Source organism: Myotis nattereri, assembly GCF_964212035.1.
Source record: "Myotis nattereri genome assembly, chromosome: 18".
In the NCBI taxonomy this organism is placed as follows: domain Eukaryota; kingdom Metazoa; phylum Chordata; class Mammalia; order Chiroptera; family Vespertilionidae; genus Myotis; species Myotis nattereri.
The window spans coordinates 37184366-37202800 of record NC_138093.1 but is presented as its reverse complement, the minus strand read 5'-3'; the positions used below and the strand labels follow the sequence as shown (position 1 = coordinate 37202800).

General features: G+C 39.3%; 2 protein-coding genes across 2 annotated transcripts; both read right to left on the bottom strand.

Moving 5' to 3' along the window:
* Positions 1–1112: 1112 nt before the first annotated feature.
* On the bottom strand, positions 1113–2045 carry LOC308534342 (olfactory receptor 10J1-like; the record flags this gene model as incomplete). The annotated part of the gene is made up of 1 exon (XM_081112825.1): positions 1113–2045. One exon carries the CDS (start codon positions 2043–2045, stop codon positions 1113–1115), a length of 933 nt encoding a protein of 310 aa, XP_080968951.1.
* A 13025-nt stretch (positions 2046–15070) lies between these two features.
* Positions 15071–16608, bottom strand: LOC308534340 (olfactory receptor 10J1-like; the record flags this gene model as incomplete). The annotated part of the gene is given in 2 exon segments (XM_081112823.1): positions 15071–15703; positions 15707–16608. Coding segments are annotated over 2 exon segments (945 nt in total). The 5' UTR covers positions 16019–16608.
* Between the last annotated feature and the right edge of the window lie 1827 nt (positions 16609–18435).

Sequence of the window (18435 nt, the reverse complement as noted above, 5' to 3'; positions counted from 1 at the left end):
GAAACATATCCAAAAAAAATATTACTGACAGCTATGGCAGAAAGTTTACTGTTTTCTTCTAAGGGTTTTATGGTTTGGGGTCATACATTTAAATATTTAATCCATTGTGAGTTTATCCTTGTAATGGTGTAAGAAAGTGGTCTAGCAGAATATAAAATAAATCTTCAGAAATTAGTTGAATATTTTTTTGTTAATCCTCACCCCAGGATACCTTTCCATTGATTTCTAGAAAGAATAAAAGGGAGGGGGAGAAACAGAGAAACTTTCTGTTTGTCTAATTGGTTGCCTGCCACACACACCTCAACCAGGGCTGGGGATTGAGCCTGCAATGGAGGTATGTGCCCTTGACCAGAACCGAACCCGGGACCCTTCAGTCTGTGGGCTGACGCTCTATCCACTGAGCCAAACCGGCTAAGGCTGGTTGCATTTTTATACACCAATAACAATCAGAAAGAGAAATTAATAAAACAATCACTTTTCCAATTGCACCAAAAGAATTCCTAGGAATACATTTAACCAAGAAAGTAAAAGACCTGTATTCTGAATATTATAAGACATTGAAGGAAGAAATTGAAGAAGATACAAACAAATGGAATTATATACCATGCCCACAGATAAAAAGAATTAACCTCATTAAAATATCCATATTACCCAAAGCAATCTATAGATTCAATGCAATCTCTATCAAAATACCTAAAACATTTTTCAGAGAACTAGAACAAATAATCATAAAATTTACATGGAACCACAAAAGACCCTGCATAGCAAAGCAACATTGAGAAAGAAGAACAAAATTGGAGGTGTGACGTTACCTGATTTCAAATTACACTACAAGGCCATAGTTATCAAAACATCATGGCACGGAAAACAAACACATCGATCAATAGAACAGAATTGAGAGCCCAGAAGAAAAAATACCGCACACCTATATGGTCAATGAATCTATGACAAAGGATGCAAGAATATACAATTGGGTAAACACAGTCTTTTCAACAAATGGTGATGGGAAAACTGTACAGACACATACAAAAAATTAAAATAAGATCATTTTTTCTCTCAGATTGCAAACATACCCAGAGTATGATAGGTTATATGTCAAACTACCTAAGGTCCTAGGCAAGAGGTTTTCTGCTGAAAGCACGGTGAAGGGCATTCTTGACCTCCTTGTTTCTCAGTGTATATACCACAGGGTTAAGGAGAGGAGTGAAAATGGTGTAGGTCACTGAGATCAGCTGATCCTGATCTTTGGTGTTCTCCGACTCAGGCTTGAGGTAGGCAATGGAGGCACAGCCATAGTGGACAATGACCACAATGAGGTGAGAGGCACACGTTGCAAAAGCCTTCTTTTGGCCCTCACTTGAGGCAATCTTGAGGATGGTGGAGATGATAAGGATGTAGGAGATGAAGACCAAACCCATGGGCACCACAATGACAAGGGAGCTGATGATAAAAGTGATTATGTCATGTAGATTGGTGTCCGCACAGGAGAGTTTCATTACTGGGCGGATGTCACAGAAATAATGGGCCACCTCTTTACCACAAAAGGGCTGACTGAACACAGAGGGAGTCTGAATGATGGCCACAAGCAGGCCAATGCTGCAGGCCCCCCAAACCAGCTGGGCACACACTTTCTTGTTTATGATGACTGTGTACCTCAAAGGTTTGCAGATGGCGACATAGCGGTCATACCCCATTGCCGTGAGTAGAAAGCAGTTGTTGATGGCCAAAGTGATGAAAAAGAACATCTGGGTGGCACAGCCAGCCAAGGAGATGGATTGGCTTTGTCCTATGAGGCTGGAGAGCATTTGCGGTACAATGACCAACGTGTACATAGTTTCTGAAGTTGAAAGCATACTAAGAAAGAAGTACATGGGGGTGTGAAGGTGGCGATCAGTACTGATAATTGTCACAATGATGACATTGCCAGCCAGGGTTAAAACGTACAAGGTGAGAAATATTGCAAAGAGAATAAGTTTGTGTTCATGAAAGCTGGAAAAACCCTGGAAAAAAAATTCACTCACCACTGTGTAGTTCTCTCTCTTCATGGATAAATTCCACGTCTGTAAGCTGGAGACTGAGGTCAATCAGTCAGTATATATCCACACCCAATGCTTCGAGCAGGAGAACTCTAGGAGAAGTAGATAATAAGAACCTGCTCCTGGATGGATGCCAGGGAAATGGAGACGACTGCTCACTAATAGGTAAAGATAGAAAAACACAATCAGGAAGCAATTCCGTGTATGCAGACTTATGTATAACAGTAAAGAGAATACACAGAGTTGTGATAAGGTAGAAGGAAGGCTAACTGGTCAAGTTTAGAACAGGTTTCCTGATGAGTGAGAACACAGGTGTTAGGGGAAAGCTGAGGCTAAAGAGATAACTAGTTAAATAGTTAAATAGATAAATAGATAACTAGTTAAATAGTTAAATAGTTAAATTTTAAAAGCATTTTCTCCTGGATTGCAGTTGCATGGTTTTGTTTACCTAAAACAAATTTGCCAATCTATCCTACTTTGTTTAAGGCACAATTTTGATCTTAAACATCTTCCTTTCTAAGTTGCCAAGTAACGGATAAGTGTTTGCTTTCTTCCTGTTCCACTTGTCTGCATCTTTCATAAACCATTCTCACAAATCATTCAATAGCCTCAAACCTGACTGCTCTCCCCATTTTGAAAAAAAAGTTTTTATTGAGTTTATTGGGGCAACATTGGTGAATAAAATTATACAGGTTTCAGGTGTTCAATTCTATAGAATATCTTCTGTATATTGTATCATGTATTTACCACCCAAGTCAAGTCTCCTTCCATCTTCATTTTATCTCCCCTTTGTACTCTTTACCTCCTTCCAACCCCCTTTCACTCTGGTGATTTACCATACTGTTGTCTGTGTCTATGAGGGTGTGTGTGCGTGCCTGTGTGCGTGCGTGCGTGCGTGCGTGTGTGTGTGTGTGTGTGTGTGTGTGTGTTTTAATCTCTTGCATTGGTTTTTAATGAAGCAGGTTTTTCTCTTTAGTCAATACTTTACTCCAGTCTCCTCTTGCACAGAAAGTCTTCTCAACCCTATCAATCCAAGCCCTTTTCCATTGCTAGTGTTGCTCTGTAACTAATTCTCATGAAATATGTTATTTCTCTGTGTATTGTAGCTTGTGCTTGCATATGAATTTTTATAGGTAGTCTGACTCACTACTCTGAACTCTCCTTTCTACTTTCTTCAGCATTGTAAACTGGGTGTCCAGGGAAAGCAGTTTGCACATTTGTCCTATTTTCTATTTGAGGAGTAATTGGGGTCACAGTGTTCTCATTTAAAAATTTATAACGATAACAACAAAAATAATAGTCGCTTATTGCACTTTTTAGTTTATAAAGCATTTTTACATATATTATTTAACAGCATAACCATCCCATGTGTTACATAATTATTATCTTCATCTTGCAGATGGAAAATCTAAGACACCTAGGATTAGGTGATTTGTCCAAAATTTAAAAAATCATAGATTCAATCTTTTAATTCTAAGGCCAGTGTAAACAGATAAAAAAGAGGAAGCTATTAACAAGTATTAATACATTTGCCTTACTCTGGGAATGAGATTACATTGAGGAATACATTGGAAAAATTGAAAATCATTAGGAAACCGGAAGATTTTTTAGGATTATCTACATAAGTAGGTAAAATATTAGTGTATTAATTATAACACATGCCCATTCACCTTGGCTTAATATTTTCACTTCCAATTATTTATTTTAAAGAAATAATCAGAGATATGTATCAGGATGCATGTGTAAGAGGGTTTTATAATATCATCTATAATAATAAAAGTGTAATATACTAATTAGACCAGACAGCTGAATGACCGGACATCCTTCAGGACAACCTTCTGGGTGAAGCCAGGGCTGTGAGGGCTGAGCCCCTTGCATAAATTTCGTGCATCAGGCCTCTAGTTTATAATAATGAAGACCAAAAACAACGTAAATGAAAAAAGGAATGAATAAATAATTTATATCAAATCCATTTAATGGGAACTATGCACCTACATACATAGTTACATAGATACAGAGGTAGATACAAAGATACATAGACCATAATTTTGTAAAAATAATACAAAGGAAAAAAAGGAAGAAAGAAATGAAGGTAATGCATTCAATAGAACACCTGCCATTAAAAAAGGGCTGGAAACAAATATAGCAAAATGCTAAAAATAATTTTTTCTAGGTAGTAAATGGAGAATTTTAAGTTATCTTTCTCTGAGTATAATGCATATTTTCTTCTTAATTATTGTCTTCTAAACACAGCCAAATTCTATAATTCTGTTCCAAAATGGAACTCTATTATGAGACTGCAGAGAGGAGTGAGGAGAAAAAAGTGAAAGTAGGGGGTTAATATATGGTCCAGACAGGAAAGTTGACAGAACATTTTATAGCAATTTGAGCACCTCAGGACCACATCGGGAGGAAATGAACTTCAATTTTTAAAGAAAGATTGTAGAAAGGTTGGTAGAAAGAAAACCTTTCTGAACAGTGCTGGAAGGAAGGATGGTAAGTGAGGCACTGGGCTTGGGTGCAAAATTTAAGGGAGCTCCAAAAAGTCAGTAATCAAGATGAACACAATTTTAATACAATAGTTTTTAAACCGTAATGCAAAAATCCATGGTGAAAAAATACTAAAATTTTTAATAACCACAGAGTCAATTCTAGGTATTACTACAGTGAGATATAAGTAGTTGGGTGAGGTCAGAGTTTGAAATTTTCTTATTACAGATTTTTAAGAACAAAAAAAAAATAAACCATTTCAAAATTTAGAGAAGAATGAACACTACAATATGCATGTGTTAGTTTTCCTCAGGGATGTGGGCATAAGCTAGTCCTTAGGAATTCCTGCTTTACTGTGGCTCATAGTTTATTATGGAACAACACTCAAATCTATGGAAGAGGAAAGTCAATCCTACCTATACTAAAAGGAAAGAAAAACTCAGCCAGGCTATGGAAGAGAAAAGATTGACCGGTGCGGGTGCATTACTGCCATTATGTTTCCTCTCTCATTCCCCCCCCCCCGACCCCCCCCCCCCCCGAAAACAACGCCCCATCAAGTGGCAAAGACCTGATGCGTGCTGGCACTGGGACTGCAATGTGATCCTGATCACTGAGACCACAGGCAGCCTCCGTCCCTGAAACCATGTCACCGAGAGACGCAGCATTTGACACCATTTTCTGTTTCTTTATATTCTGGGTCTTTAGCCTAAAACATCTCTCCACAATTTAAAAAATGAAAAATTATTACCTTCTAGGGAAATCATTTTCTGCTTAGACCTGACAAGCACTCCTGGCTGGCCAAGGGGTTAATCTTATCCGATTCATTATTCAAATCCTTCCAGTTGGAAGCAAGCTGGGAAAACTCATATTCTTTGTAGCCTTAAGTTCTTTCATTAGAACTGAATCATAGAAACTTAGAATTAGGAGGTAATTTTAAAAGGCCAGCTTTCCTCACAAATAGTTCACCAAATTCTGCTTCAGTGCTTCCAACGATTGGAAGTTCATTATCTTACAAGTTAGCACCCCCTCTTTTTTAAAAAAGATACTAAGTTTACTTAAAAATATAAAACTAGGCTTTCTTTTTTTAATAAAAATGCTTAAGGGGGAAAAAAGCCATCTGTAGAGTATAAATGGGAAAGTTAGTTATCTCCTTCTGTAATTTGCATTCTTTAGTCCAGAAGGAAACATAATTCATGTTTGTTTTTTAAATTTATTTATTTCTGCCTAGAAATTTTCTATGTACAATTATACATATTTCCATATCATTTCAATTTTATACAAATGAAATTATGTGGGACACACCAATTCACAAGCGGTTTTTTTCACTTAAATATTATTTCTTGAGTACTTTCCATAACAGTACTATAAATCTATCTCACACTTTATTTTCAATGGTGCATAATATTCCATTTAGATCCATGTAGATATACTGTCATTAATTCTATTTTTGGATGAATTTAATTCTTAGAAAACGTTACATTATATTGATTCAATATCTGTCTGCCTGCAACTTTCCACCTCCCCACAGTGGCCTACCTTCTGTTTCCTTTTCAGCCAGATAGTTTTTTAAATATTTGAAGATCATTATCATGTCTGCTAAATTTCATGTCCTTGAATCCATACCCACAGCAAGATGAGCATAAAGACATAGAATATCAATGGACATGAGGATCAATACAACCAAACACATACTGAAAACCGTAGAGGAAAAAGAATAAGACTTTGAAAACTATACATGGCGTTCCATTTCCATTTAGTTCTGCCAACAGCAACTCCCTGCTTCTGACCTTGGCCACTGGAAGGAGGAGCCACTTTCCGGACAGTGATCTTTAGGAGGAACGAAAGGGGCTGCATCTGTTCCGAGGACGCCTAGGAAAGTTCTTTGTTGTGGAAGCCAGAACCAGGAAAGCAAGGAAAAGTCAGCTTTCCCTCGCATCAGAGAGAACTGCAAATTATTGCTGAACTCCTTGAGGCTGGGGCATTGGTTTCTTTGGCTGGGGAAGTGGCTCAGGAAAAATGCCGTCTCTTAAACTCCAGATTTCAGGAGCTTTGGGTGTTTATTTTCCCCAAGAGGAGAAAATCTCTGCCTCAAGCCTCCTGGGAACTCGCCTTTGAAAACCCCTCCGGGTACTAAGAGGTAGAATGCAAGGACCCTAGAGCATGTCTCACAGGTTTCATTAGTTACCGGGGAAGCAGATGAGAGGGAGGCTGCCATGTGTTTACTAATACTCACTACTGGGGATTGAGAAACTAGCACTGCATTGAGTTTTAATCAAGAAAAACTCTAGGAATACTTAATAAGCTGACACAGAGAAAACCCCAATTTTAGATTTTTTAGGATTAGAGAGTAACCAACTTTCTGAAATGGATTCAAATAAGATGAGGTGCCCTGGGTGGGTGGCTCAGTTGGTTGAAGCATCAGTGAAAAGTTGCCGGTTCCCTTCCTGGTCAGGACACATACCTAGGTTGCAGGTTTGATCCCTGGTGGGGAGCATATGAGAGACAGCTGATTGATGTTTCTCTCTCTCCCTCTCCCTTTCTCTGTGAAATCTACAAAAATATATTTAAAAATAAACAAACAAATAAATAAATAAATAAGTAAAGAGCCAGGTTTGTAAATCATAAATTGAGGTGATAACATGGCATCCAAGCACTTTTCCATGCCCTCCTGAGATGGGCTCAGCTATCCATCTTCACAGACACATTCTCTGAGCTCTTAATGTCCTAACCAATGTCCTGTTTCCAAACAAAAAGCTTCATCTTAACCCAACATCCAGAAGCTCCTTTCCAGACAACTTTGCAACGTCATCCTCAAGATCACGAGCGCTAGGTCTCCTCTCTGCCTTGAGCCAGGGAGTCTTCATCTCACACTATTGTGAAGTAGACCGGCATCTGAGTGAGTGAGTGTGCTCAGTGTACCAGAGATACCCCAGCCTCTCAACATGGGAAGAAATGGTTCCTGCAGCAGCCAGCTGTACAAAATGTGCTCAAATGGCCAAGAGGTGAAAATAGGCCAAGTGCCCATTAATAGAGGAATGGATAAAAAAGCTATGGTACATTGACACATAGAACACTATATGGAATACTATAGAGCAGTGAAAAAGTATTTCTTACCCTTTGAGACAGCATGGAGGAACTTGGTGAGTGTTATGCTAAGTAAAATAAGCCAGTTAGAGAAAGATAAGTATCGACATAGTACTGGAAGTGCTAGCCAAAGCGATAAGACAAGAAGAAGAAATAAAAGGCATAAAGATTGGAAAAGAAGAAGTAAAATTGTCATTATTCGCAGATGACATGATACTGTACTTAGAAAACCCTAAAGACTCCATCAAAAAATTATTAGACGTAATAAATGAATTTGGCAATGTAGTAGGATACAAAATTAATGCCAGGAAATCTATGGCATTTTTATATGCCAACAGTGAACTTACAGAAAGAGAAATTAAAAAAACAATCCCATTTATCATTGCACCAAAAAAATTAAGATACCTAGGAATAAACTTAACCAAGGAGGTAAAAGACCTCTACCCAGAAAACTACAGGACATTGAAAAAAGAGATAGAGGAAGACATAAACAGATGGGAGAACATACCGTGTTCATGGATTGGTAGAATCAACATCATCAAAATGTCCATACTACCCAAAGCAATCTATAGATTCAATGCACTACCCATTAAAATACCAACAGCATATTTCACAGATCTAGAAAGAATGTTCCAAAATTCATCTGGAATAAAAAAAAAACACCCAAATAGCTGCTGTGATCCTGAGAAAGAAGAACAAAGTTGGGGGAATCTCAATACCAGATATCAAGCTTTATTATAAAGCCACTGTTCTCAAAACTGCTTGGTACTGGCACAAGAACAGACATATAGACCAGTGGAATAGAATAGAGAACCCAGAAATCAGCCCAAACCAATATGTTCAATTAATATTTGACAAAGGAGGCAAGAACATACAATGGAGTCAAGACAGTCTCTTCAATAAATGGTGCTGGAGAATGTGGTCAGACACATGCAAAAAAATGAAACTAGACCACCAACTTACACCATACACAAAAATAAACTCAAAATGGATAAAGGACTTAAACGTAAGACAGGAAACCATAAGATTATTAGAGGAATCCACAGGTAGCAAAATCTCAGATATATGCCGAAGGAATTTCTTCACTGACACAGCTCCTAGGGCAATGAAAACTAAAGGGAAAATAAACAAATGGGACTATATCAAAATAAAAAGCTTCTGCACAGCAAAAGAAACCATCAACAAAACAACAAGAAAACCCACTGCATGAGAGAACATATTTGCCAATGATATCTCCGATAAAGGTTTAATCTCCAACATTTATAGGGAACTCATACAACTTAAGAAAAGGAAGATAAACAACCCAATCAAAAAATGGCCAACGGACCTAAATAGACACTTTTTGAAAGAGGACATACATTAGGCTGAGAGACATATGAACATGCTCAAAATCACTAATTATCTGAGAGATGCAAATCAAAACAACAATGAGGTACCATCTCACACCTGTCAGAATGGCTATCATCAACAAATCAACAAATGACAAATGCTGGCGAGGATGCGGAGAAAAAGGAACCCTCGTTCACTGCTGGTGGGAATGCAGACTGGTGCAGCCACTGTGGAGAACAGTATGGAGTTTCCTCAAAAAACTAAAAATGGAACTTCCATTTGACCCCATGATCCCACTTCTAGGAATATATCCCAAGAAACCAGAAACACCAATCAGAAAGGATATATGCATCCCTATGTTCATAGCAGCATAATTTACAATAGCTAAGATTTGGAATCAGCCTAAGTGCCCATCAGCAGATGAATGGATTAAAAAACTGTGGTACATCTATGCAATGGAATAGTACGCTGCTGCAAAAAGGAAGGAACTCCTACCATTTGCAACAGCATGGAGGGACCTGGAGAGCATTATGCTAAGTGAAATAAGCCAGTCTGAGAAAGAAAACTATCACATGCTCTCACTCATTTGTGGATTATAATGAACAACGTAAACTGATTAACAAAAAAAGATCCAGAGACAGAGAAGCATCGATCAGATGCTCAAAACTCAGAGGAAAAGCAGGGGAGGGTGGGGGTGAGGGGGAAAGATCAACCAAAGGACTTGTATGCATGCATATAAGCATAAGTGATGGATGTGGACAACAGGGGGTGAGGGTGAGGGCAGGATTGGGAGGATGAGGGGACATTGGGGGGATAAGGACACATTTGTAATATCTTATTCAATAAAGGGAAAAAATAGCATAAAAAAGCTATGGTACATTGACACATAGAACACTATATGGAATACTATAGAGCAGTGAAAAAGGATTTCTTACCCTTTGAGACAGCATGGAGGGACTTGGCGAGTGTTATGCTAAGTGAAATAAGCCAGTTAGAGAAAGACAAGTATCACGTGATCCCACGTGTATGTGGAATCTAATGAACAAAATAAACTGATGAACAAAATAGACCCAGAGACATGGAAGCATGGAGCAGACTGGCAGATCTCAGAGGGAAGGGGGGAAGGGGAGGAAAGAAGAGATTAACCAAGTAGCCTATATGCATATATGCATAACCCATGAACAGAAGGCCTGGGGAGGGGGCAGGAATGGGATGGAAGGGGTCAATGGGGGAAAAAGGGGAACATCTGTAATACTTTCAATAATAACAATAAATAAAAACAAACAAAAAACAAGACATAGGTAGGCCTATCGATTCATTTGGGTGAATCATGCCATAATTTTCTGCATTATCCAGCTGTAGGACCCAAGGGGACCACACTGCTTTCCATAGGGTGCCAATCTCATAAAGCCCTGTACAACTGCAGGAGGTCTTATAGGTCTCTGTGTGCAACACATCAACAATCTATACAAATAGCATCACTGTGGGCAGAGGCTTTCAGGAATAGGTTACTGTAGTCGGCAGGACTCCCAAAGCCAAAATCTCAAATGGGCTTCATCAGAAGTCGGGTTGTAAGAGTGTTTCCTGTGAACCTACTGAGAAAAGATTCAGAAGTCTTCCCAGGGAACCCAGATAAAGGCTACGGGAAACTTTCCAAAAGGTCCTCTTCACACTCACTGTCAGGTTGGAGATAGCTGTTCTGAGGAGGCAAACCTTTTCTTCAAGGCAATGCTCCATAAACATGAATATTTCCCTATTGGCCCTTCTGCTATCAGGGATTCCCAAGACCTGGGTTTGACATGCACTTTCAATACATCTCACAATGCAGGTTTGGACTGTCTTTAAGCAGGAGAAGGACAATGGGTGGTAGATATGGATTATTATTAGTATTATTTTTAAACATAAGCCCTTTATGTACCAGCATTCATTTGGCAAGTTCTGCCATTCTGCCCCATTTACTCAAGGCCAAATAATCCCAAAGCCTTAAACATTTTTCACATATCGGTACAATTTTCCCCTTTAGAGAGAAAAAACAAGAGGAACTGGGAGATTCCCAGACTTGTTTAGACAAGTGTTTAAACTGGGAGTTTAAACTAGGCACCCACTGTTCACAGAAAATGAGTCCAATTATGTAGAAAGTAGAGTCTCAGTGCACGAATTTGTGCACGGGTGGGGCCCAGCCAGCCCGGCCCCAATCAGGGCAGATCAGGGCTGGGCCTGTCGTGAGGAGGAGATGGCAGGAAGTTGGGGTCCGATCAGGGTCAGGCCGCCTGGAGGGAGAGACTTGCAGGCCATTAGCCGGCAGGCTCCACCCCCAATTGGGGTTTGGGGGCTGCTTGGGGGTGGGACCGGCCATGGGGAGGGGCTGTGGGCGGTGGGACAGAGGGCTCTGAACCTGATTGGGGTGGGGGGGTTTGATCTGGAGTGGGGGTGGGCGAGGAGAGGGGCTGCTGTCCGATCAGGGTGTTGAGGGCCCATTGGGGGTTGGGCCAGCTGGGGGAGGGGCTGCAGGAGGTTGGCTGGCTGGCCCCACCACTATTGGGGTGAGGGGGTGATCAGGGGTGGGGCTAGCCAGGGGCAGGGGCTCTGGGCTAATCAGGGTGATGGGGGGCCCTTCAGGGATGGGGCCAGTTGGGGGAGGGGCTGCAGGAGGTTGGATGGCCAGCCCCACCCCCTATTTGTGTGGGGGTGCAATCAGTGGCAGGGCCAGCCTGGGGGAGGGGCTGTGGGCCTTTCATGGTGGCACAGGCTGATCAGGGGCAGACCAGCCGGGGAAAGGGGCTGCAGGAGGTTTGCCGGCCAGCCCCATGCCTGAAGAGGCCAGTTCATTGGACACAGTGGGCATTACAGCGACTGGTCATCGGTCGTCTGTTTGTTATGGATGCTGGCTTTTTATATATATAGATGACGAGGGTCACGGCAAGACAAGGGTACCAGCTCAGGTTCCACAGAGTAAAGACTGAGAGTCATGGGCTAATTTTCAAATCTGAGACAGCCAGAGCTGGTTGAGAGGTGGAATTAATAAATTTAATTTCAGAAAATATCTTCAGATCTCCCTACACTGTGAGTACAGAAGAGCATCTGCATCACTCGGTAGAAAGCACGTATCAGAGAAATTCAGTTGCTGGATGTAACAAGTTACTTACTAACATGTAAACATACAAGACTCGCCAAGGAAATAGCTCTAATATGAGCTTCAACAAAATTGGTAACTTATCTATATACATAAAGATGAAATATGCAAATTAGGCCAGGACACAGCACCAGTCACCCCCAGACAGGAGGAGGTTGCCCATGCAGGTGAGGCCCAGAGCGAAGACAGAAACAGAGACAGGGGGGCCGGCCCACAGCCCACACAGCCGAGCGCAGGCCTAGAGAGGAGATGGTGGGACCGCCTCCTGCGGAAGCAGCTCGGGTTCCTCCTGGCTCCCGTGGGTGCCAATGGCTCATTTCCGCCTCCTGCGCGCTGTGGTTCCCGCCTGCTCCTGCGGAAGCATCTGGCAGCCTACTGTGCGCGATATCTCGCGATGGGCTACTAGTGTGATTAATAAAAGGCTCAGGAGAGTGATGATAAAAAAAAATTCAAGTCAGAGACACTCTTGATTCTTTAATGCAGTCTTACCATCAAATTTTGTAACTGTCTTATTGTAGAGAATCTATTTTAAAAAAATTTTTCAACTATAGTTGACATTCAATGTTATATTAGTTTCAGGTGGACAGCATAGTGGTTAGACAGTTATATACTTTGTCAAGTGATTCCCTCTGATAAGGTGAATGCCTGCCTGACACCACACATAGTTATTACAAGATAATTGACTATATTCTCTATGCTGTACTTTACAACCTAGTGACTATTTTGTAATTGACAATTTGTACTTTTTAAAAAAATATGTATTTTTTTATTGATTTCAGAGAAGAAGGGAGAGGGAGAGAGAGATAGAAACTTCAATGATGAAAGAGAATCATGGATTAGCTGCCTCCTGCATGCCCCCGACTGGGGATGGAGCCCCAAACCCAGGCATGTGCCCTTGACTGAGATCGAACCCGAGACCCTTCTGTCCGCAGGCTGAGGCTCTATCCACTGAGCCAAACTGACTAGGTCCCAATTTGTACTTTTAATCCCTTCACCTTTTCACCCAGCCCTCCAACCCTCCTCCCATCTGGCAACCATTAGTTTGTTTTCTATGTCTATGAGTTTCTCTTTCATTTGTTTGTTTATTTATTTATTTGCTTATTTAGATTCCACATGTAAGTGAAGTCATATGGTATTTGTATTTCTCTCTCTGACTTATTTCACTTAGTATATTACCCTCTCGATCCATTAATTTGGGTTAGGTATTATTTCATTTTATACTAGTATATGTACCACTTCTTTATCCATTCATCTACTAATGGGCACTAGAGTTGCTTAGATATTTTGGATATTGTAAATAATGCTTCAACGAACATAGGGATGAATATGTTTTTTCAAATCAGTATTTTGGATTTCTTCAGATAAACACCCAGAAGTATAATTGCTGGGTTACAAGGAAGTTCAAATTTTAATTTTCAAGGAACAGTCGAAACTGTTTTCCATAGAGGCTGCACCATTTGCAAATCCATCAACAATGCATGAAGGTTCCCTTTTATCCACATCTTCACCAATACTTATTGTTTGTTGATTTATTGATGATAACTATTCTATAGGTGTGCAGTGATTTCTCATTGTGGTTTTAATGTACTTTTCTCTGATGATTATTGATATTGAGCATCTTTTCATATGTTTATTGACCATCTGTATGTCCTCTTTGAGGAATGTCTACTCAGTTCCTCTACCCATTTTTAAATTGGATTGTTTATTAATTCATTAATTCATTCATTCATTTATTGCTGATATGTTGTATGAATTCTTTTTACATATTGAATATGAATTCCATCACTGGCAAATATTTGTATCACTGGCAAATATTTTCTTCCATTCAGTAGATTGGCTTTTTATTTTTGTTCTCCTTGCCTGAGGAAGCATATCCAAAAAAATATTACTGACAGCTATGTCAGAAAGTTTACTGTTTTCTTCTAAGGGTTTTATGGTTTGGAGTCATACATTTAAATCTTTAATCTATTTTGAGTTTATTCTTGTAATGTTGTAAGAAAGTGGCCTAGCAGAATACAAATTCAACTAATTCAACAAATTCAGAATTTGGTTGAATATTTTTTGTTAATCCTCACCCAAGTATATCTTTCCAATAATTTCTAGAAAAAATGGAAGGGGGGGAGAGAAACAGAGAAAGAGAAATATCAATGTGAGAGAGACACACTAATTGGTTGCTTCCTGCGCACGCCCCAACCAGGGTCAGGGATCGAGCCTGAAACTGAGGTATGTGCCATACCCAGAATCAACCCAGGATCGCTCAGTCTGTGCACTGACACTCTATCCACTAAGCCAAACCGGCTAAGGCTGGTTGCATTTTTATACACCAATAACAATTGGAAAGAAAAATGAATAAAAACAATCACTTTTGCAACTGCACAAAAAAATACCTAGGAATAAATCTAACCAAAAAAGTAAAAGACCTGTATTCAGAATATTATAAGACATTGAAGGAAGAAATTGAAGAAGATACAAATAAATGGAAGTATATACCATGCTCATAGATAAAAAGAATTAACCTCGTTAAAATCCATATTATCCAAAACAATCTATAGAGTCAATGCAATCTCTATCAAAATACCTTTGGAATTTTTCACAGAACTAGACCAAATAATCTTAAAATTTACATGGAACCACAAAAGACCCTGAATAGCACAGCAATATTGAGAAAGAAGAACAAAATTGCAAGTATGACGTTACCTGACCTCAAATTACGATACAAGGCCATAGTTATCAAAACATCACGGTACAGGCATGAAAACAAACACATTGATCAATGGAACAGAATAGAGAGCCCAGAAGAAAAACACCACACATCTATATGGTCAATGAATCTGTGACAAAGGATACAAGAATATACAATTGGGTAAACACAGTCTTTTCAACAAATGGTGATGGGAAAAATGGACAGATACATACAAAAATTAAAATAAGATCATTTTCTTTCAGATGGCAAACATACCCAGAGTATGATAGGTTATATGTCAAACTACCTAAGGTCCTAGGCAAGAGGTTTTCTGCTGAAAGCACGGTGAAGGGCATTCTTGACCTCCTTGTTTCTCAGTGTATATACCACAGGGTTAAGGAGAGGAGTGAAAATGGTGTAGGTCACTGAGATCAGCTGATCCTGATCTTTGGTGTTCTCCGACTCAGGCTTGAGGTAGGCAATGGAGGCGCAGCCATAGTGGACAATGACCACGATGAGGTGAGAGGCACACGTTGCAAAAGCCTTCTTTTGGCCCTCACTTGAGGCAATCTTGAGGATGGTGGAGATGATAAGGATGTAGGAGATGAAGACCAAACCCATGGGCACCACAATGACAAGGGAGCTGATGATAAAATTAATTATGTCATGTAGATTGGTGTCCGCACAGGAGAGTTTCATAACTGGGCGGATGTCACAGAAATAATGGGCCACCTCTTTACCACAAAAGGATAGCCTAAACACAGAGGAAATCTGAATGATGGCCACAAGCAGGCCAATGCTGCAGGCCCCCCAAACCAGCTGGGCACACACTTTCTTGTTCATGATGACTGCGTACCTCAAAGGTTTGCAGATGGCGACATAGCGGTCGTACCCCATTGCCGTGAGTAGAAAGCAGTTGTTGATGGCCAAAGTGATGAAAAAGAACATCTAGGTGGCACAGCCAGCCAAGGAGATGGATTGGCTTTGTCCTATGAGGCTGGAGAGCATTTGTGGTACAATGACCAATGTGTACATAGTTTCTGAAGTTGAAAGCATACTAAGAAAGAAGTACATGGGGGTGTGAAGGTGGCGATCAGTACTGATAATTGTCACAATGATGACATTGCCAGCCAGGGTTAGAACGTACAAGGTGAGAAATATAGCAAAGAGAATAAGTTTGTGTTCATGAAAGCTGGAAAAACCCTGGAAAAAAAATTCACTCACCACTGTGTAGTTCTCTCTCTTCATGGATAAATTCCACATCTGGAAGCTGGAGATTTAGGCCAATCAGTCAGTATATATCCGCACCCAATGCTTCGAGCAGGAGAACTCTAGGAGAAGTAGATAATAAGAACCTGCTCCTGGATGGATGCCAGGGAAATGGAGACGACTGCTCACTAACAGGTAAAGATAGAAAAACACAATCAGGAAGCAATTCCGTGTATGCAGATTTATGTATAACAGTAAAGAGAATACACAGAGTTGTGATAAGGTAGAAGGAAGGATAACTGGTCAAGTTTAGAACAGGTTTCCTGATGAGTGAGAACACAGGTGTTAGGGGAAAGCTGAGGCTAAAGAGATAACTAGTTAAATAGTTAAATAGTTAAATAGTTAAATAGTTACATTTTAAAAGCATTTTCTCCTGGATTGCAGTTGCATGGTTTTGTTTACCTAAAACAAATTTGCCAATCTATCCTACTTTGTTTAAGGCACAATTTTGATCTTAAACATCTTCCTTTCTAAGTTGCCAAGTAACGGATAAGTGTTTGCTTTCTCCCTGTTCCACTTGTCTGCATCTTTCATAAACCATTCTCACAAATCATTCAATAGCCTCAAACCTGACCGCCCTCCTTTTTTTGAAAAAAAAAAAAAAGTTTTTATTGAGTTTATTGGGGCAACATTGGTGAATAAAATTATACAGGTTTCAGGTGTTCAATTCTATAGAATATCTTCTGGATATTGTATCATGTATTTACCACCCAAGTCAAGTCTCCTTCCATCTTCATTTTATCTCCCCTTTGCACTCTTTACCTCCTTCCAATCCCCTTTCACTCTGGTGATTCACCATACTGTTGTCTGTGTCTATGAGGGTGTGTGTATGTGTGCGTGTGTGTGTGTGTTTCTCAATAACTTGCATTGGTTTTTAATGAAGCATGTTTTTCTCTTTAGTCAATACTTTACTCCAGTCTCCTCTTCCACAGAAAGTCTTCTCAATCCTATCAATCCAAGCCCTTTTCTATTGCTAGTATTGCTCTGTAACTAATTCTCATGAAATGTGTTATTTCTCTGCGTATTGTAGCTTGTGCTTGCATATGAATTTTTATAGGTAGTCTGACTCACTACTCTGAACTCTCCTTTCTAATTTCTTCAGCATTATAAACTGGGTATCTGGGGAAAGCATTTTGCACATCTGTCCTATTTTCTATGTGAGGAGTAATTGGGGATCACAAAGTTCTCATTTAAAAAATTAATAATGATAACAACAAAAATAATAGTCGCTTATTGCACTTTTTAATTTATAGAGCATTTTTACATATATTATTTAACAGCATAACCATCCCATGTGTTAGGTAACTATTATGTTCATCTTACAGATGGAAAACCTAAGACACCTAGGATTAGGTGATTTGTCCAAAATTTAAAAAATCATAGATTCAATCTTTTATTTCTAAGGCCAGTTTGAACAGATAAAAAAAAGAAGGCTATTTTGGTCTCTATTAATAAGTATTAATACATTTGCCTTACTCTGGGAATGAGATTACATTGAGGAATACATTGGAAAAATTGAAAATCATTAGGAAAACTGGAAGATTTTTAGGATTATCTAGATAAGTAGGTAAAATATTAGTGTATTAATTATAACACATGCCCATTCTCCTTGGCTTAATATTTTCTCTTCCAATTATTTATTTTAAAGAAATAATCAGAGATATGTATCAGGATGCATGTGTAAGAGGGTTTTATAATATCATCTATAATAATAAAAGTGTAATACCGGACATCTTTCTGGACAACCTTCTGGATGAAGCCAGAGCTGTGAGGTTCGAGGCAGCCACTGTAGCTACCAGGGCCAAGCCCCTTGCATGAATTTCCTGCGTCGGGCCTCTAATTTATAATAATGAAGACCAAAAACAATGTAAATGAAAAAAGGAATGATTAAATAATTTATATCAAATTCTTTTAATGGGAACTATGCACCAACATACATAGTTACATAGATGCATAGGTAGATACAAAGATACATAGACAGACCATAATTTTGTAAAAATGATACAAAGAAAAGAAAAAGAAGGAAGAAAGAAATGAAGGTAATGCATTCAATGGCACACCTGCCATTAAAAAAGGGCTGGAAACAAATATAGCAAAATGCTAAAAATAATTTTTTCTAGGTAGTAAATGGAGAATCTTAAGTTATCTTTCACTGTGGATAATACATATTTTCTTCTTAATTATTATCTTCTAAACACAGCCAAATTCTATAATTCTGCTCCAAAATGGAACTCTATTATGAGATTGCAGAGAGGAGTGAGGAGAAAAAGTGAAAGTAGGGGGTTAATTTATGGTCAACACAGGAAAGTTGACAGAACATTTTATAGCAATTTGAGCACCTGAGGACCACATCGGGAGGAAATGAACTTCAACTTTTAAAGAAAGATTGTAGAAAGGTTGGTAGAAGGAAA